This window comes from Takifugu flavidus, chromosome 22 (assembly GCF_003711565.1).
Source record: "Takifugu flavidus isolate HTHZ2018 chromosome 22, ASM371156v2, whole genome shotgun sequence".
NCBI lineage: Eukaryota > Metazoa > Chordata > Actinopteri > Tetraodontiformes > Tetraodontidae > Takifugu > Takifugu flavidus.
This window is the reverse complement of record NC_079541.1, coordinates 6,430,957-6,451,300: the sequence shown is the minus strand read 5'-3', so window position 1 is coordinate 6,451,300 and position 20,344 is coordinate 6,430,957. Positions and strand designations below refer to the sequence as shown.

General features: G+C 42.7%; 2 protein-coding genes across 2 annotated transcripts; both read left to right on the top strand.

The window, feature by feature from the left end:
• The first annotated feature begins 94 nt into the window (after positions 1-94).
• Positions 95-16,079, top strand: fgd6 (FYVE, RhoGEF and PH domain containing 6). The gene is made up of 21 exons (XM_057022242.1): positions 95-336; positions 1,504-3,484; positions 5,998-6,121; positions 7,974-8,041; positions 8,119-8,149; positions 9,492-9,643; positions 10,762-10,918; positions 11,121-11,208; positions 11,493-11,543; positions 11,686-11,744; positions 11,832-11,903; positions 12,350-12,418; positions 12,493-12,576; positions 12,755-12,834; positions 12,917-13,019; positions 13,088-13,231; positions 13,320-13,422; positions 13,897-13,991; positions 14,082-14,210; positions 14,293-14,441; positions 14,621-16,079. Exons 1-21 carry the CDS (start codon positions 327-329, stop codon positions 14,661-14,663), a joined length of 3,792 nt encoding a protein of 1,263 aa, XP_056878222.1. The 5' UTR covers positions 95-326; the 3' UTR covers positions 14,664-16,079.
• Positions 16,080-16,715: 636 nt separating this feature from the next.
• ndufa12 (NADH:ubiquinone oxidoreductase subunit A12) lies at positions 16,716-17,981 on the top strand. Its single transcript, XM_057022369.1, has 4 exons — positions 16,716-16,874; positions 17,186-17,268; positions 17,433-17,520; positions 17,724-17,981. Exons 1-4 carry the CDS (start codon positions 16,786-16,788, stop codon positions 17,902-17,904), a joined length of 441 nt encoding a protein of 146 aa, XP_056878349.1. The 5' UTR covers positions 16,716-16,785; the 3' UTR covers positions 17,905-17,981.
• The last annotated feature ends 2,363 nt before the right edge of the window (positions 17,982-20,344 follow it).

Here is a 20,344-nt window from a genome sequence, read left to right as displayed (position 1 = left end):
TTGAATGTCTTGACAGGTGTTACTTCAAAACTAGGTTTATTTTTTCAAGTCTAAACGGAAAAAGATTGTTCTGCTATATTCCACTTGACATTGTTGAGAACAGCACCGTGGCTGAAAAACTTCGGGAAAATGGAAAAGTAACTAGCGTAAAGATTTTATCCGTGCATCCGCTGGAGAGACAAGGAACACCACTGATGGATCTATAAATGTCCTGCTAGAATAGAATCTAAAACTGGCAATGGTGTCGACGGAGGAAAATCCACATATTTTCTCGCAATTCCATTGAAAGCGAATTTACTCATGGAGAAAGAACCAAGTCGGGAGTCATGAGCACAGGTTTGTTTCGTGGGGGAGCTAACTTAATTTAGCCAAAATTCTGCTGTGCGAGCGACTTCTATTCCTCTAAAGTTGAAGTAATCAAACTTTCGAATTTACCTGCAGAAATTAAAATAAATAGCTAAGATTTAGCGTTGATACATCTGACAGAAACGCTCTCCGTTTTATTTTTTTTTACCCCAATCGCAATGAATTAAGAGCATTTCGTACTAGGTTTCGTAAAAACACCATTCAAGCTTCAGACTTTGCGATTTCTAACACATCACCATTGCTTAAAATCCAAAACATCCCACACTGTTTAGAATTACAAGCTCTGGTGCAAATGGGGGGTTAAATCCTTTGTCTTGAAACATCTGTCCTGCTGTCGAACCTGATATGGAGCCATCATGGTAACTTGTTTAAATTTTTCCATCTAGTTAAGTTGCAGAATTCGTCAACAGATTGGAAATTATACATACATTTGTTTTATCGGTTTTGCACGAAATATAACACAGCGATTATTTCCATAGTGCTGTGTAATAAAGCGAAAGCACTGGGGGATTGCATGCTTAATTTACAAACATTACTTTGCCGAATTGAAAAAAGAACTGTTAGCAATGGATGTAAATACTTAGTAATCGCCCACACCACCTTAATAGCAACGTTTTTACGACCAGTGACTATATTAAGTGCTTTTTGAACCAGGCTCCGTCCTCTCCTTTCCCCAAACATCCGCTCGCTGACTCCACTTATTTTCTGTCGGCCCAAAGAGCCAAGGTATAAAAAAATATTGATGTTATGGGCAGATTCAGCGTTTATATCGATTTATTTCTTTGTATAAATACATTCGGTGCAATACATTTCTGTTAAAAAAATATGGGAGCAAAATAAAGCAGAAAATAACTGAGCGATTAGAAGACAAAGTATTGCTAAAATGTTTGTTAATATCCACCATTTTCTTCATGGTTTCAGTTTTCATTCCCTAATTTATTTTGCATTTTAACATAAACCCTCCAGCACTCTTTGAGCCTCCAGGTGACCTGTTGACCCTGGATTATAGCAAAGCTTGCAGCTGTCATTTTCTAGGAGGGCTGGATGAATCATGTTTGATGCTGGTGTTGCAAGATTCATTATTTATAGGAAGTGTCAGTACCAGGATTTTCTGAAAAATCTTTTCTTTGCCTGCAGGTGTGAAGAAACCTCCACTAGCTCCCAAACCTAAGCTCCCAGCTACCGCCAAACCCTGTCCCCCACCCATCGCTCCCAAACCGGGTCTTCTCCTCCAGTCCTCGATAGTCTCCCAGCCATCCCCTTCCACTCTTAAAAGGACAAAACCGGCTGTTGCCCCCAAACCATGCATTCCCAAGTACAGCGCTTCATCCCCTCCCGTTTCGCCCCCACCGCCTAAGCCAAGTGATCCCATTATCCTTCCACATGAGCAGGAGGAGATTTTAGAAGAGAGCCTATCAATTCTCAACTCCAAAAATGGGTTTTTATCTGAGACTAACAAATGGGAATTGGATTACATTATCCCAACCTGCCCCAGTGGGGTCGAGGATTCTTCTCGGTGTCACCAGCATCTGAAAAATGGGAATACGACTGAAATTAAACCTGAATTGCACAAAGAGTTGCTGCAGAATGGGGTTTCTGCCGAAGTCATGGAGACAAGGCCTCAAGAGAAAGCAGAACATCAGGGGGAGAAGTGCGAAGGTAGCAGAGAGAGCAAAAAGCCCAGGGACAAACCTCAAAGGCACAGACACCTGGCAAAGAAGGAGGTTCAGGAGAACACACCAGACACTTTAAAACATACTGAACGCGCTACTGTTGAGCCTGATCTTTCAAATACAGACGTACAGACTGAGGCTTCCATCTCTCCTACAGGTTGTAAATCAGCCTGTGATGTTGTCTCCAGCATCTCTCCTCAGACTTCGGAACCCCTTCAGGTAGAAAAAGACAGTGAAGCCATCAGCGACGCATCAGCTCCCAGGTTAAACGCTGACCATCCAGTCCCTGCTGCCCCAAGTAAGCCTCTCCCGGTCCCCCAACCGCGCAAGCTTAAAAAGCCAACCCTGGTGAGGCAGGATGGCGTCGAGGGCAGCACCCACGATCAGGCAGTCAGAGAACAGATGCAAGAGGTTGAGGTGAAGCTTGTTGGGCTGGCGGTTTCTGAAGAGGCTGAAGACCTCAAAGGGGATGTATGTGAAGACACGGCAACACCAAAAGACTCACATGAAGGAGATGAGGACAGCGATGCACCCACCCCACCTCCCCGACAGACCTCCCTCTCTCCTCGCCTTCAAAGGTCGGCCCAGATTCCTTCCATCTATGACAAAAGCACATCCTACTCTACAGCCCCACTGTCACAAAATGAGACTGTGGGCTGCGGCAAAGATGAGGCAGAGCACCGTGTAGATGATGATGAAGAGGACGGGTACGGTGACTTTGAGCGTTACCCAGTCACTCACAGCCTCCCCAAACAGATCAAACTGGGCTGCCACCCTCCTCTTGACGGCACGAGGAAAGCCTTCTCTGCTGAGGATCAACAGTCGCCAAAGGCCCCTCCCAGGAAACCACAGAGATACAGTCTTCCAGCACCCCCTCCGCCCTCTATCTGCCCTCCTGCACCTCCACATGCCAACACCCCGATGAGGGAGCTACCTGCGCCACCTCAGGAGAAAACAGCCTGGCGCTTTACTTTCTTCAACCGGCAGACGCCTACCAGGAACAGCGTGCCCCCAAAGAGCAGAATTCCAGCTTTGGGGGGTAAGCAGAGGGCACAGTCCTTCTCAACAGCAGACCTGGTGTCCCGCACGGACTCTCAAAAGAGGAACCTGTCCTTCCGAAAGCTGCTGGAGCTCAGGGTGTCTGTCAAGATCCTGCCAAAGCTCCTGGCCAAAGGAGGCCAGTCTCTGGACTGTACCAGCACAGAGTCGAACCGAGGGGGGAAAAGCACGGAGCGGCCCAAGAGCTGCATCGGGGAGGGTGACATTCATGGGGAGGAAGATGTGGAGTATGAGAACGTTCCACTGTACGAGGAGATCCCAGAGTACATGAACCTCCCTTTTCACAATGCCAGACTGGGTTGGCCCCATGACCCGGAAGCAGCCGATTCAGACATCTATGAGGTGCAGGATCCTTACCACAAATACCAGGACCACGAGTACGAAAGGTAAAAACTGGTCACAGTCAGACAGCACTGATAAAATCAACATTCCACACTGTACTGTTTGTGAAGGGGGAAAAAACCTACTAAATTTAGGTTAATCTAATTCAGTCAGCTTTGATATAATTTGTGTAAAAAGCTTCTTGATCTCTGTAAATCATCAGTGCAATTAAGGGATTTTAGCAATCACAATTAACACGTGTCACACGAATGTCTTACATTTATAAACACAGTGGAAAGAGACAGTTCCCTAATTAACACCGGCTGGAATGCAACATTCCAGTCAATTATGTCCCCATGTAATCATATTTTCTCATTTTGTGCCTAAAAAGGTCCACCCTTACCTATTTCTATGATTTTATTTTCATAATTGTGTAAAGAATTTCAAACACAAGAGCTGCAAATCTTACGTTTTGCTGAATGATCTCAAACGGGCGGTTGAAGATGGTGTGTAGATGGAAATATTTAAACAGCAATTATCAGCTAAACTTCCAAGTTTTAACAAAATAGACTTTATGTGATGAACAATGGCTGCTTGTCTGCTCGCGCGTGGGAGGAAAGAGAACCCAGGGTTGCTACTGGGAGCTGTGGCCGATGTGCGTCTCATCTGGAGGTGACAGGTCGTGCAGGTAACATGGGTCGTTTGTGTTTACATGAGCGTGAACATCAGCCGTTGTGGCCCCAAATCTGAAAAGGAGCGTCGGTGTGCAGCAGGTCAGCCTGTTTTCCTGTGGGTTATTTTCAGTGGCCACCACAGGAAATGTCTGAGAATCTCAGAAACGCCACACAGCTCTCTAGAACAGGGAAAATAAACCTCCAGCAACCACCAGCCTCCTCCTCCACAGGCTGTCCACCCTCACTTTTAACCTTATCACTCCATTTTTCTCCTTCTATGTTGTGCAGAGGGATTTGTTTGCAAGCAACACAGGGAAATGTGCTTTTAACTGGCTATCATCTCAGTTCTAATAGTTATGTTCTGCCATTCCTGCATTACATGGATGCTTGTGCTTATTTCTGTCTTAGTTTATTTGCACTTTTTGCACAGAATAGCTGAAAAGATGAACATTTTTGCATTGCACAGCTCCGATAAGAAAAGACCACAACAGGGATGTTTCCACTGGTTAGAGTGGGTGCAGCACGTCCATGTGAAGTTCAAGTGTTCTTTAGCACCAGGAGCACAGTTCTGGCTGCTTTCACCAAGGATCAGGGAATGAATCAATCAAACAAACCCTTTGTCCTAAATCTGTTGATTAGGATGTTAGAGAGGAGAAAGAAGGAACGAGTGATTTTGGCCTGTTCCCCAGCCATCCGAGCAGCTTGTGAAAGGAGCCACAGGCTGTAAACAAATAGCGCTCCATATCTGACCCCATGTGTTGGAATGCTTCACTGGAGAGAAACCTCGACAGGGAAAGAAGCTGAGGAAGAGTGTCGTGATTTTGTTTTTTAATGCTGGTGGGCGAGAAAGGAGGAAGTGGCGACGGCCGAGTCTTGCTGATGAGAGCGAGTTTGTGCCAGGACGCAACATCTATGAGGTCTGTGAGCCCTCAGACAGCCCACAGAGAAAAGGAGATGACAGCGGCACCGGAGGGGGAAAGAATCACATCATTAAGTCTTCTTGCTGTGATCTTAATCCATATTTAAACTGAGCTTAAACGGACAGGACGGCGCAAACATTGGTGAGAAACACGTGTTGCTGCTTGTACAAAACTGGCAGACGATATCTTCAGAGAGCAAATCCAAGTGAGGCCAAGCACGTTACTCTCAGATAAACACTGAGAAGAAGAGGGTTCTGGTTCAAGCCCTGGGGAGGACAAAACTTCAGATGTGTTCTGATAGCAGGGGGAGGTGCCAGGACACCTTCAGAGCTTCTCATGAGCATGGTACCGAACCCACAAACGCTTATATTGGGCCCTGTGGGGATCTGGCAACTCATTCCAGGATGTATGCTTCGCCCACATGCAGCCAGGACGGGCGCCAGCACCCCCCCATGACCCCAAAACCAAATAAAGCGAAGAAGAGTAGGCAGTATTGATGCATTGAATATCAGTATTATTTTAAATACAAATCCATATAATGTGTAAACAACTGGATCATAAGCTATTAAATAACAGTGACATAGTGATGTGTTTTTTGGGTTTTTTTTGCAAATGTCTTCCATTAAAGCAAAAGATGGCTGACTTTTCAGTCAATATTCAGATCTTGATGTGAATGTAGAAGGCTTCTCAGTGTTAGTTCTGTGGCAACAAATAGGTTTTACAGTTACAGATGCTATCAGGGGGTGAACCTCACTTTCTTTGTCTTCCGGACATGTGAATTATTCCTGACTCAGGAGCGTCTAATGACTGGAAGATTAAGTGTGTTGCTCAAAAACCCCAGTCAAGATGGTGCTTCGTGTTTGTTTATGGGAGGGTTTGACTCTGAACAAACACTCTCTCTCCCACCTTCTCTCCCTTGCTACCTCACTCTGTCATTTACTACCTCACTGTCTTGTGCCTTTTTGTGTCCGTCATGGCGAGCAGCGGCTGGCTGGGGCAGGACATCTACTCTGAGGAGGAGGAGGAGGAGGAGGGGAGCCACAGCTCCGAAGAAGAGGACAACAGCTCCTCCTCCAGCAAGGAGCACCTGAGTGAGGCAGACCGACAGGTAATCATCTATTTATAGCTTCAGTTGACTTGACAAGACCGGTTTTAAGATCTCATGTTAATCCTTAAGCAAAAGGAAATGCAAATTATTGTCACTGATTAAACTTCACATATGCAGTTTTGATGCAGCCGTGCAGTATTTTTAGGTTCACATCAGTGCAGAATCCCTCTGAGTTCTCTGACATGCACCACAGCTTGATTGCTTCCCAAAATTCTGCTTTTAAGATTAAGATTAAGATGTACTTTATTCATCCCCGTGAGGAAATTGAATTGTAGTAGCAACCTATACAAAGTATAGAAACAGAATAAATAAATACAGACAAGATTAGAACGTTATAAGCATATATATATATAATATATACATAATATAATATATACATATTATAAGCATATATACATAAATATAGAATAAAATAGAAATACAATTGCAACATAAGCATTACACAATTATTGCTATTGGCTGGGTTAGGATGAGTTATACAGTTTGATGGCGGACGGCAGGAATGACTTCCTGTAGCGTTCCTTAGAGCAGCGAGGCTGCAGGAGTCTGTTGCTGAAGCTGCTCCTCAGTTTGTCCACTGTGTTATGGAGGGGGTGGGAGGGACTGTCCATGATTGTCCGCAGTTTCAACACCATCCTGTCCCTCTCTAACTCTGATATCTGGTATTAAAGGTGTACGCACACTTTGTTTCATATTTTGTACAAGAACTACTTGTACTTGTACACTAAAACTACTGCCTGTTATTTTAGCTCTAGCAGGATATGGGGAGTGTTGCCCTCTGTTTGATAAATTATGTTTTTATGGCTATACTGAATTTCTGTGTTGATTATGTTGTCATGGTGACCTTTTAGCCTTCCAAGCCTTTCTGTGCGTTCACCTGGTGATGTCCAGGTCAACGTTCCCGCCTTGACAAAGCACCATACACATATTTAAATTCATTTCTTCACCTGTTCCTCGTTTATGCCGCTATGACCAACAGGAAATGAAATGGATATCCACAAGGAAGCACGTGGCCGACAAGTAGACCAATCACAGCTGTAAGGTCTTTGAAGAGGTGTAGATTAGGCTACAGTGTAAGGGACCGATTTGGGTCCTCGATCATGGTGCTGCTATGACAGAAGGGTTGAAGCTTAACACACACAGTTGAAAGAAGGTTATTAGCTGTTAGTCTGGGTCATGGAAAGAAGGCACCTTAAAAAGATCTCTCCAGTGATGAAGATTGAATGTGTGGCTGTCAGAGTTCAGGTGTTTGTGTGGCGCTCGTCTCTTATCGTTTAGCCAGAGAAAATGGAGCTCGACGCCAACGTGTAAAGTCATCAGGTCGTTGTCGAGATTAGCCTCGTATCTCTGCCGCTGACCGGCATGTCACTGCAGCCCCTGGAGATCGCGCACGTGTTCGCTGGCAAGCATGTTTGTCGCCTTTTGCAGCTTTCAGAAGTGGCTGGAGTTTGGGGAGGGGCTGAGCTAACGCAGAATGGTTACAGGTTCAAGAATAGCTCCGTTTTTTTTTCTTTAGTCCTCTGTGACCCTGTCACGATACTGTCAGCACCTCACATACATGTAGGCACCGCTGTGACTAGGAGGACATTTCAGTCTGGGGATGGGGGGGGGGCAGCCACCGTCCTAATTAAGCCATTGAGAAGCCGCCCCATGACCACACACATCAACAGAAAGACAGGGGGTGAAGACATTTTTGGGGCTGCTGCTCTGTGGATGTTGTCGTGGGTGCTTTTACTGAGCGAGAGGGTTGATCATGGTGATCTGCAGCGAGCCTGTAAGTGATCAGGCAAAGTCCGGCAAAGCTCTCGCCGTTGGTTACAATGAATGTTTTCTGTTTTTTTCCTGCCTGCAGCAACAAGATGAGATGAGGAGGAAGAAGGTGATGCACATCGCCCAGGAGATCATGAGCTCTGAGAAAGTGTGAGTAATTGTCACCGCTGTCCCCAAGGAGCCCGAATCAGCTACATGACCCACATCCTCCTGTTTCTTTCCAACAGATTTGTGGATGTCCTGAAGCTTCTTCACATAGTAAGTGTCCTATTTACCCGACCATTCTGCCAACATGGTTAATCACTCAGGAAGTGTTTGTTTTGCATGGCGATCAAAGGATGGAGTCACATTCGTGATTTCTTGGCTGGTTCTGTGTCTGTGTCCTTTTGGAGTTGACTAATGTGCTAATTGTGCAGCTGACAGTTTTCAAAGTTGAATCAGTTTCAAAGCATTTTTTTTCCACCTACGGGAGCAGCAGAAGGTGAACGCCACAAGTTTTGGCAGAATCAAAAAGGGTTTTTTTAGTGGCGTCCTTCAGTAAAAAATAAATTAGTAACTCCGTTTTAGATCTTTTCTTGGTTTCTTACTGTCATAAAAATTAAGTTCAATCCGGATATTAATAACAGCCAGTAAAAATTTTGCATAGTTGCTGTTATTGAGAAAAAACTTTGCATGTTTGCCCCGATAATATTAAAACTTTACCCTGGTCCGTCCCAACTGCCTGTCTGGTTCCCAGCCTGCTGTTTCAACAGTCAACCAGTCACACACTTTGCTCTTGAATGAAAACAAGCCTAACAGGAACCATGTGACAGGCTGGCATCCGTTTGCCGTCATGACGTGGGCGAAATGGGGCCGGTCATGTGACTGCGCTCCACTCTCTTTAGCAAATTGCACTGAGGGAACTCCCAGGTGAGCGGGTTCAAAACTGAGAGCGTGGGGGGTCCACCTCAAATGCATCTTTAGGGAAACAACCTCGGAGTTGGTTTAGAGGATGGGTCTGTGGCTGATGGGGGTGGCTGTCCAAGAAAAGAGGTCAAATTGCATTCCTCTCTTTCGGACGGCCTGGCCGCTCCACAGCTGTTTCCTCAGGCCACAGAGATGACCTACACACACACACACACACACACACCATAGATAGTCCTGTGAGTGTGTGTGTGATAATGATTGTGAGCATAGTATACAAAGACGCAAGGAGGTATCCAGCAGATGTGATACAAAGTCCCTAAAGTCTTATCATCGTCACAACGCTCCTCTTATTATTTGGTCTTTAGTTTGTTGATCGGTTAGTGTGTGTATACATGTGTGTGTAAGGAAGAACACACTACACGAGGACATTATAATCCTGCATGGCCTCACTGTTTCCTTCCAGGTGGATGTGTGTGTTGGCACCATGGACAAAGTCAAGAGTGCTGTCTCAGCTATGTGTGTGTGTGTTTAGACGCAGAGTAGGCGTGGAGAAGGGTTTCATTTATGAGGTCATAACCAGCTGCGATTACACTGTCACATGTTTTCTCACCCTGTGCAAATGTGCATGTGCGTCTTTTTGTTTAGTTCTAACAACCTTCGTTACCTTCGTTCTCTTCGTTCAACCTCTCCACAGGACTTTCGGGATGCTGTTGCTAAGGCGACACGTCAGAATGGGAAGCCAGTGGTGGATGAGCGGATCCTCAACCAGATACTTTATTACCTACCACAACTGTATCAGCTCAACAAAGACCTGCTGAGGGAGCTGGAGGAGAGAGTGGCACAATGGTATACACACACAACCCTCATTCACTTCTGCTAATTAATGAGTATTTCCACAAATATTGCTTGTCCATCACCAAATAGTGGAACAAGCTAGTGTGTAGGTGTAAGACTACTCAGTTTGTCACTCACCTCTACACTAACCAACTGATGTCTCAGTTTTTAACCCAAATTCACTCTGAAATGTATTTTTGATGGTCTGGGCCCCACAGTTTTGACTCAGTTAGGATAAACAAATATAGCCATGCGAAGAAATAACTCTTATGTTTATTGATTCAAAAAGTGCACATCCTCATCTGACCTACTCAGAGTTCAGTCTCATTCCTCCTGAGGGGATGTTGCTACAAATTCAAAGGTTTATGATGTGAGCTGCAACTTGAGCCTCCTGCTGTAGATTTAGCCTGCTGGACAAACTGGGTCAAGTGGTTGAATGAGCATTTCCTGTTGCTCAGTTGTAAAGGCCTCTGTCCTGACCTCAGCACTAAAAAACTATTTAAACATAACACTCGGGGGTGTCTGTGGCCATATTTTTACCGACCCTGGAGGGAATTAGAGCAGAGATCTTGTTTGTAAACCTCTGTGGCGTAGTCAAAAGGCTAACGCCTTCAAATCTTGACTCGGGTCATCGGGAAACTCAGCCGATAGCGATTATACAAGTTTTGTTGGACGATTGACCAGGTCACGCCCCGGCCGCACTCAAAGCTACTCGTTAGAACCATTTCTGAGTCTGTTAAATGCTGACGTGGTCATCTCTGGGCTGTAAAGGGCTGCTTCCTGGTTTAACTGATTTACTGTAAATGCTGTCACTTTACAGTGCAATTAACCATTTTACTAGACAGCTCGAGGGATAACTCTTGCTATGTTATTCTCACAAATGAGTTACTTCCAGTTTATTTGTTGAAGTTTGCTGATTATTTTGTTTTTTTACCCCACTGATGTCAGATTTTTACCACATTAGCTTCTAAAAATGAACACATGAGCACTTTAAATGACTCCAAAAACTCTAAACTACCTGATTTGCTGTTAGCTTGAATAGTCAAAAGCAAACAATTTGTCAAATGACTGAACTATTTCAACTGTTTTTCAGAGCCTCAAAATGTTGTTTATGCTTGTTTTGATTCCAGGAGTGATCACCAAAGGCTGTCTGACATCTTTGTCCAGAAGGGGCCTTACTTAAAGATGTACTCCACATATATCCGTCAGTTTGACAACAACGTGGCTCTGTTAGACGAACAGTGCAGGAAAAACACGGCGTTGGCTGCAGTTGTCAGGGAGTTTGAGGTAAAGCACATCCCCCTTTTCCTTTTTTACTTCACTAACAACCGACACCTATGTGAACACTTATTTTCCCGGAGGTGGATTCATACATGACGCCTTGCTCGAAAGACATTTGGAGACATCCCAGTTCAGCTAATTGTAGCTTTCCAACTGTAACAGCCATCAAATCACAACCTTAACTGCCTTTTCCCCCTTTTTGGCTCAGATGAGTCCGAGATGCGCCAGCCTGGCTCTGAAACACTACCTTTTAAAACCGGTGCAGAGAATCCCTCAGTACCAGCTGCTGCTCACAGGTACAAACACACTTCAACTTCCCATCTCTGTTCCACAAGTAAAACGTTGGCTCAAAACGTAATTCCAGCCTTGACGTTATCAGTGTTGGGGTCTTTTCAAGGTACTGTATTACATTTAACACCTAGTTTTTATTTCTTTGTTTATAGTTTAAAGGACAGAGGGAAGTATGTATACTCGTATTGTCCTACAAATGTCTGCATATTTAACATGGCTGATGCGTTTTAGAAGCCTCAACAATAGCATTTGCAGTGTTCTCCTCTTTGAAATTGAAACTTGTTTCCAGATTATCTGAAGAACCTTCCAGAAGACTCAGAGGATTACAAAGACACACAAGGTATGACAATCCCCTTTTATGTTTCCTGTCTGTAAAGTGTACAGAAAGAATTGATCTGTTTTGATTGTAACAGACGCTATATAAATACAGATTGATTTGATTTGATTTGAGCTGTTTCCTTTTAAATCTTTTGTCCACATAGCTGCCCTCAGCATTGTGAAGGAGGTGGCCAACCATGCTAATGATATCATGAAGCAGGGGGTAACGTCCTATTTCATTTTTCAAAAGTTTTTTCTTTCTTAGTCCTAGATATTCTCCTCACCTTTTCTACATGATGTTGTGTTTCAGGATAACTTCCAGAAGCTGATGCACATTCAGTATAGCCTCAACGGCCATCATGAAATCGTTCAGCCAGGCAGGGTGAGTCTAAAGCTCACGTCTTGTGACTTACCTTTGTAACTGCGTGCTTCTCCATTGTCTAGCAATAATCAGCCCTGGAAAATCTATTTTAACTTTTTAACAATAAATGATTAACAGTATTCTTGTTGTTTTTGTTGTACATTCAGTACTGTGGGCAGCAGCTGCCCTCTAGTGGTAACATGATGGCTAGTGCAGATATATATGTTCTAACTACCGTACTCAACCACTCGTGTCCATGTAAACATACTGTATTTATCCCTTCACCTGCAACACCTTTCAGTGGTGATAGATTGATTGAGACCTAATGTAATACAGAATATAGCATTCCAAAATGTATTTTGCAAGGCAGTAGAGAAGATATGTAGCTCTTTTTTGTTCTCTTTATTTATTTTATTATTAAATTGTTTAAATATAGTCAGTTCTGACCCAAATTTCCCACTATGCAGGTGTTTCTGAAGCAAGGCATTCTGATGAAGCTGTCCAGGAAGGTTATGCAGCCGCGGATGTTCTTCCTGGTGAGTGAAATTGACACGTTTCTTTCTAATTTTCCCTCATTCCTCTTTTAATCTGAGTTTCTTTATCACTCCAGTTTAATGACGCACTCATGTACACAACACCGGTCCAGTCTGGCCAGTATAAATTCAACAGTGTGCTCTCTCTGGCTGGGATGAAGGTTAGTGTTTTTAAAAAATCCAAACCCTCATTTTTGGCTCCATAGATGCATCTTACATTTATGTAGATTTTATCCCCTCTCAATTAAGCTACTTCAGCTTCTGTAGTAAGAACATTGGTCATTAGTGGTTATTTTTTAGTTGCTAACCTGTTGTTTATTGGTTCCTGGTGTTTTACAGGTGAGTAAACCCAGCCAGGAGGCCTATCAGAATGAGCTAAACATCGAAAGTGTGGAGCGCTCCTTCATTCTGTCGGCCAGGTCAGCAGTCAAACTGTTCATATGTAGGCTTTAGCCGTTGTTTGTTGCCGTAGTTGATGATGTCACGTCTCGTCACTCCCAGCTCAGCTACAGAGAGGGATGAGTGGCTAGAGGCCATCGCCAAGGCCATAGATGACTACACAAAGAAAAAAACAACCTTCATATCCAGCAAAAGTCAGGAGGAGGTAAATCTAAAAATCTGTTATTGAATCATCTTGATTGCAGCTTTGTTAAGTTTTACCTGTTAACATAGGCGGAGACCATTGTCGATGACAGTGCCCCTTTGGGTGCGAAGGCTCCTATCTGGATCCCAGACCTGAGGGCCACCATGTGCATGATCTGTACCTGCGAGTTCACCCTCACCTGGAGGAGGCATCACTGCCGCGCCTGTGGCAAGGTCTCAACCCCTCTCACAACATCGGCTCAACCATCCCACCATTTATTAATGTTCTCTTCCCCTGACTGCTGTACTATGTCTTTGATAGGTGGTGTGTCAGGCCTGCTCTGCCAACAAGTACTACCTGGAGTACTTGAAGAACCAGCCAGCGCGTGTGTGTGATCACTGCTTTGCTAAGCTGCAGGAAAACAGTAAGTAAACATCATTATGACCTGTTGGGACCTGGGTTGAGAAGCAGAGGGTTCTTGGTTCAAGCCCCAGTGCAGACAAAACATGGAAGGTGTTCTGTTGGTAGGGCAAGGTGCCAGAACACCTTCAGAGCACTGCTGAGGTACCCTTGAGAAATGTACCAAACCCCAAATTGCTCATGTGATGAACTGGCAGCTCATCCAGGGGGGGACCCTGCCGTTGCCTGTTGTATACCCTGTGATCCCAAAAGGGATAAAGTGGTTAAGAAGATTAGATGAGACAAGAGCATTTCAACATGAATTTTGATTATTAAATCCAATCTTTCCTGTGCTCAAAACTTCATTTTTGCTTGTATTCAGTTGTACCAGGAGGCCTGTTGATCATAAATAAACACATAGATCTGCATTGTCTCAGACCGTTACATCTGTATATTTTACAACTGCTGAAATGACACTTTGAGGTCGTGTTTCCTTTAGGTAGTCGTTGTGCCTCTACATCAGTTTCTCCCATCAAATCTGGAGCATTTTCCTTCACAAGAAAACAGAAGAAAATTCCTGCTGCACTAAAAGAGGCAAGGAAAACAACCTTTTACATTCAGCTTTGCATTCACACGGGGAGGTAAATTACTTAAATTCATCCCATCTCGTGCTGCTTTTTTCAGGTTTCTGCCAACACAGAGAATTCCTCCATGAGCGGCTACTTGCAGAGGTCAAAAGGCAACAAGAAGCACTGGAAGAGGCTTTGGTTTGTCATCAAGAATAAAGTGCTCTACACATACGCTGCCAGCGAGGTACTCAGACCTTGTGATTTATGCAGAATATTTACTGAGCAGCCAGCTGGCATTTTGGTTGAGTTCCTGTTTTGCCCTTCAGGATGTCGCCGCTTTGGAGAGTCAACCTTTGCTGGGTTTTTTCTTGAGAGAGGAGAAGAACGGCCCGGCTCAGAAGCTGCAGTTCAAGTTGTATCACAAAAATACGCTGTTTTACATTTTTAAAGCTGATGACATCCCAACAGCACAAAGGTACCCGAATATTATAATTCTGACATCAAACTTCTATTCATCCAACCTGTTTCGCCGTGTCTGTAAATCTCATCTGTAAATATGAAATGAGATGTGACCAATTAATGCCGTTTTGTTTTAAAATGATTTTACTTTCAAATAGTAGATATTTTACAAAATTTGTGTTTTTTTGTCTATAGGTGGATTGAAGCCTTCCAAGAGGCAATGATTCTAGAACAGTAACTTAGCTTTGGAATCATGGACAACTTATGACCCCTAACTGACCTCAGGTCAGTGGTCACCAGCTCAGGAAGGACTCCGGATGGTCTGTTATTTTAAACATGACCCCACTTCAGAGTGCCTCAAACTGTGCGGGGCTGCAACCAGACTGCTTCTACCAAAGACCTGGATTCTCTTTTTTCTAAATATATTGTGTCACCCTCTGAGACTCAGCGGCATCTGTCTGGGGTGTCTCCTTATAGTCACAGCTGTGGGTCAAAGGTCAAGTCAAGAAGTGTGTGTGGAAGTGACACAGGAAGTTTCAGGGATATTTTTAGCTCTCGGGAGTCTGGGAGCCACATTTAACCACAAGGATGAAGGAATTCAACGCATCTCTCCACCATTTCAGCACATTGATGTTTTTAGGCCTATTGTTATTTTTTTACAAATTTATTCATGCTTCGTAAAAGTTTCTGAGTGCTATGATCTTAAATATGTGTCACCTATTTATCGTAAGTTAGGATTTCAATATGACAAATCAGGAATTTTGTGTTTTAAACATTTCCGTCATTGATTTGGAGTTTTATCTTCTTTTAAGTGAAACTCAAATCGCTTAAACCAAAAAAAAAAAAAAACAGCGTCCTGGAGAAAACTGGAAATGCCTTTTTTTCCCCACCCCATAATATGTTAGCTAGTCTATTCCATTACAAATTTTTAATGGGTAAAACTGTAATTGTTCAATGAGAAACACCATTGCCTTGTTGCAGCCAAGAGCTAATATTTATAAAGAGATGGAATGCTGGAAAAGTGTAGTCTTAGGCTTATTTTAGGAGTCAGGGTTTCTTAGGAAATATACTTTTCTTTTTAAAAAGTTTAAAGAATTCTGCCTATGCAAAGATCAAGTTAAATGAGCAAAGGCTTTGGGAGATGATCAAAAACATTTTTGATTTTTCAGAAAATGTGCCTTATAGCTCCACTGATGAGATACTGTATCATAACGTAGGTGCTCCATCAAGAAAGTCCACTAAATAGGGAAATTTAAGCATCTGGATTGAATGTTGATTCCCTTTTTTCCAGGGTACTCTGGGTTTTAGCTTTAACAACAGTAGCAGGCCTGGTTTGTTGTCTTCTGTTGCACTACCCCATCCGGAGGTGATTTCACAGTGAAAGAAACCCAAATCCTACTTCTGTACTAACAGAATTATGATCCCCTTGCTACTGTCTCATCACATGTTTCAACAACTTCAGAGTAAAGATGTATAAAAATGCAGCAGGCTGATTAAGTGCTAGCCAGGAGCTACCAAGCATGCATTTGTTCATTGTTATACGTTAATGATGAGCATTTGCTAACATGTACTCTATCAGAGTTAGAGTCTAGTATAAGCAATGATGAACTGTCAGGCAACAGTTTTTATTAAAATAAATATAATGTCTATCTGGTCTCTGTGGTAATTCCCTGTTTTTGTTAAAAGCTTTGAATGCGAGCCTCAATGTTGTAACTTAAATACAGATACTTGTTGGAAGCTATCGTTCAAATGTCAGGTTCATCTATCATCTAGGATCTCTTCGAGCTGACAGTTTTTTTGAGGGATAAAAAAAAATGTTAATGAGTGACTCATGATGCCAAAGCTTTGAATTTTACTGGGGCTTTGTGCTCCATTTACCCCAAATCTCCCCGAGCTGTGACTCCGTTCCATCCACCCTTGTGGGTCAGCAGGGTAATGTGTGGGCTACTGAGAGGCTGTCTTTTTTTAAAAAAAAAACAAAACAAAACAAGAGTTCCTGAGGTCTCATTGAGGTGTGCATTATCTGTCAGAATACATTAGGTTGCTTTAAGGAATTTCCTGTTTTACATTTTGCTTTTTGGCTAGGTATTGACACCATAGCACATAAAACTATATATTTTATAATTATTAGGGAAATCCTATTTTATGATTACATATAGACAATTTCAAAATACATTATTTGCATATAACATTTCTTTTCAAGAGTCCCTGTATCGTTGCCAGTAATAATGCAAATACCATTATAAAACCATTACTAAAAAAATGATGTTGACGGAACTACAGTTTTGGTATCTTTATGCGTAAGAGTCGGACCTCTTTTAATGATGAACGGTCCGTGTCAGTAATTCTTCCGTCTCAAAATGGCGGAGTACGCTAACCTCGTCCGTAGGGCTGTGGGACAGTTGAGAGGTCATGGCGGAGTCCGAGGTTTTTTCCTTCAGTTGTTCAGGTCAGTGAAAGTACCGGTAATATTAATCTACCATATTTTAACGTTGTCAGTTTTTATTGACATGTTGTAATAGTATTATTTGTTCAAAGCTGGGTTAGCATGCTCACGGCCAACGAAGGGTATCCAGCAAACGCTGAACAATGTCAAAACAACAAAACATCAGGTTGAAATTTGGGAAAGCTCCGTGCAACTGGACTTAAACGCCAAATTTCGTTCAAAATTTCAAAATGTTTTCAATACCACAGACTATCAATCATCTTGATTTAGGTATACGATACCTAATTAAAGCTGATTCCTGCTTTAATTAACAGAGTGAATGATGTGAAGACGGGAACATTGGTTGGCGTGGATAAATATGGAAACAAATACTATGAGGACGAAAGGAGCTTCTTTGGTGAGTCATGTGTGGTATTAAGTCAGGATAATATCTGTAGCACATTTCTGGACTTTTAACATTTCAATGTCACTGTTTTCTACTCGCAGACAAATACTTAAATGTTTTTGTGTCTTGGTCCTAAAGGAGCCCTTTGGTTCACTTTGTTGTCTGTCTGTGCTCAGGACGTCACCGCTGGGTGATCTACACAACAGAAATGAACGGGAAGAAAACCCTTTGGGAGGTGGATGGCAGTATGGTTCCGGCCGAATGGTAAAATCTGTGACATTACAAATTTTATATGCGAGTTGCAGAAGCAACATGGGCAGAAATTGTTGTCTTTTCTGGATAGAGTTTTACATACAAAACTGAAACACTTGAGAAATGAGCAATTTCATGGTAAAAACAATGAAAGCCTCATTTTAAAGTTTACATTAGAAAATAATGTTGCTCTTTTTTTTCTGTCCTCTGCTCAGGCATCGCTGGCTGCATTCTATCACGGACGACCCCCCTACCACACATCCTCCAGAGCCCAAGAAGTTCCTGGCGGAGGTGCACCAAATCAATGTGAGTGGCAGCACGCAGCAGTATGTTCCATACTCCACCACCCGCAAGAAGATTCACGAGTGGGTTCCACCCAGTGCTGGAGCTCAGTGAACTCTGTCGACACGTTTGTAAATTATAGTATCCTGATTCTGTATCCAGTTTGTCCTGAATAAATCTCTATACAGATATTTATGATGTGAGCGGAAGTCCTTTTTATGCACTACACAGACTTATTTGTCTCCTGTATCTTTCAATGATTTTAGTGGATGTATTTATTTATATGTAAGTAATTATTAGTATCCATAGTGTGTTGTACTGATTTAAATTAAATGTATGCAATGACAGTGTCCCTCTAAAGCAGAAGACGCTGAGCCAAGGATTTTGTTTCCGTGTGAGATTATAACCATGCTGTAATAATCGCTGCAGGATTAGTCTGAGCTGCAGCGTTTCACACTGATGTGCATGAACAGATTCTTCACAGCAGGTATAAAAGTTAACGCTCACTTGTAAGGAGATAGTGCACGTGGCAGTCTGGGAAAAATCAGGATTTCAAAAGGTTTGTGCTTGGAATTTTAAGTGAACAGAGGGTCTGAGATTCTTTAATTGCTTGAAATTTTTGGAGGATTGTTAGTTTGTCTATTATCTTGACAGTATTGAGTTTTAATCCAAGCAAGTTGTTTATGCTTCTTACTTCAGTGTTTATTGACAAGCTTAACAAGGGGCTGAGTTATTTACCCACATGATGTGAGTTACTAGTACAATAGCTGTACCTCAGCTGTCCATATAAATATCTCAAAATTATACCTCGGTTTACATTAAAAGTAAATTGTGGACATAAAGTTAACTTTTACACTTTGTGATCACTTGTCAGTGAAATATAGTTTCAACCTCTTTTATTTGGGTTTGAAAACAAATTGACAAGTCTCGGGATACATTATTAGCTGGGTAATATACAGTAAATGTATAACGTGTTGACATTTGAGTTGAGTACAGTACATTTTTTAGCCCTTATTTTTACATCGGCATTTTGATAACAATACCACACTATTATAAAACCATGAACATTTTGATGTTAATTAGGTGCTGGTATTACTACTTTAAGAGAGCCTAGTGTTCAAAGTTTGCTGTTTAATCTTGTTTTTAATGGTTCTCTGCATTAAGTATATTATTGTTGTTGTTTTTGTTGTTATTTTTATGGTTTTTGTTATTATTACACACATCCCAACCATTTATTGTTATTATGCTCCCCAAACATGCATAATTTCTCCAAAACATCCGAGCAACAATCCAACCAAAAACCATTCAAATCTAATTAGTGAGCCCTGGGAGAAAATGAAACCGGTTCCATCAGGCCACGGTGGTTGACACGCGAATGTATTTTCAGGCAGCTGGAGCTCTTGAATGAGAAGGCTCACTGTTTCATCACTTTTTCCCCGAGGGGATCATCTGGAGGAGGATGAGGAAGAGATTCAGCTGATTGTGAGTTTCGGCACATGCCACGTTTGTAAAAGATCTTAAAGGCCAAGAGAGGGCGATGTTTCCGCTTTTATCATGTGAGAGAAAAAGAAAAGGCTCAAGGTGGCAGGTTGGACAAGAGTCCTTTGTGATTTTAAAGTGAGGAACAGGAGCAGCATCTTATCCGATTCCTCCTCATTAATCAGGAAACGCGAGCAGGGAGCTGCTGGGATTGACAATAAGCAAGTGACACACGCCCTTTTCTCTGACCCAGATTTCCCTTTTTCTCTTCACTGAATCGCTCTTTTCATTTGTCCACACTTCACATCAGCTGATAGCGGCCGTCTGATTCCACCCTCTGCAAATGGAGCAGATAATCTGTCTCAGTCTCTGGAAATGCTGAGGCAGCAGTCTGCTGAAGTGGCAGCTGCTGGCGACGCCACCAGAAAGGGATGAGGACGGCCGCATTGATGTCGGGACACACTCCGCGTCTGGCTCCCAATCCTCTTCCATCTTTTCTCCTGCCAGCTGTCATTTCTTTTTTCTTCCTCCCCTTCCTTGATTCTCTATCTCTTCTCTTTAACATCACTGTCGTTAGCCCTCCTCCCACTCCTTTCCTCTTGGGTCACGGCTGGCTTCTTCCTCTGCTGGAATTTGTCTCCAAAAATAAGATGTGAGATCCTTAATGAGTGTTTCCACATTTCTTTGGGACCCAAAATGCATTAAGCTGTATTTAATGGGTCAGAATTGCTGCCTTGGGTCTTTTATTGTGTCTCCCATCAGCATTTAGTTGTAAAGTTCCAGTGTCTTGCTGCTTTTTCCCCACCAGTGTTTTTACAAGGGAAACTTTAAACCAAAATAAGTAAAACTAATAATAAAACAATCTTACTTTTATCTATTTCACCATGAATGAATCCATTGGAAAATTCTAATTGTTATCGCTTCATCTCCACGATGACATAAATGGTGAAACACTTCAACCAGCTGTAAATTACTTTCCTGAAAAAGACTGGGGCTCATTTCAGAATTTATAATGCGGTTTCTAACACCCACCACCTTTGTGTGGGCTTTTACACTGAAATCTTTAGTGTGGGAT

Excerpts from the sequence above, each read along its gene's own strand:
- fgd6 (XM_057022242.1), top strand. Across the intron at positions 11,209-11,492 it reads GTACCAGCTGCTGCTCACAG|ATTATCTGAAGAACCTTCCA; the intron begins GTACAAACACAC and ends ACTTGTTTCCAG. Across the intron at positions 11,745-11,831 it reads ATGATATCATGAAGCAGGGG|GATAACTTCCAGAAGCTGAT; the intron begins GTAACGTCCTAT and ends GTTGTGTTTCAG.
- ndufa12 (XM_057022369.1), top strand. The coding sequence starts at position 16,786 with ATGGCGGAGTACGCTAACCTCGTCCGTAGGGCTGTGGGACAGTTGAGA. Across the intron at positions 16,875-17,185 it reads TTTTTCCTTCAGTTGTTCAG|AGTGAATGATGTGAAGACGG; the intron begins GTCAGTGAAAGT and ends TTTAATTAACAG. Across the intron at positions 17,269-17,432 it reads GGACGAAAGGAGCTTCTTTG|GACGTCACCGCTGGGTGATC; the intron begins GTGAGTCATGTG and ends GTCTGTGCTCAG.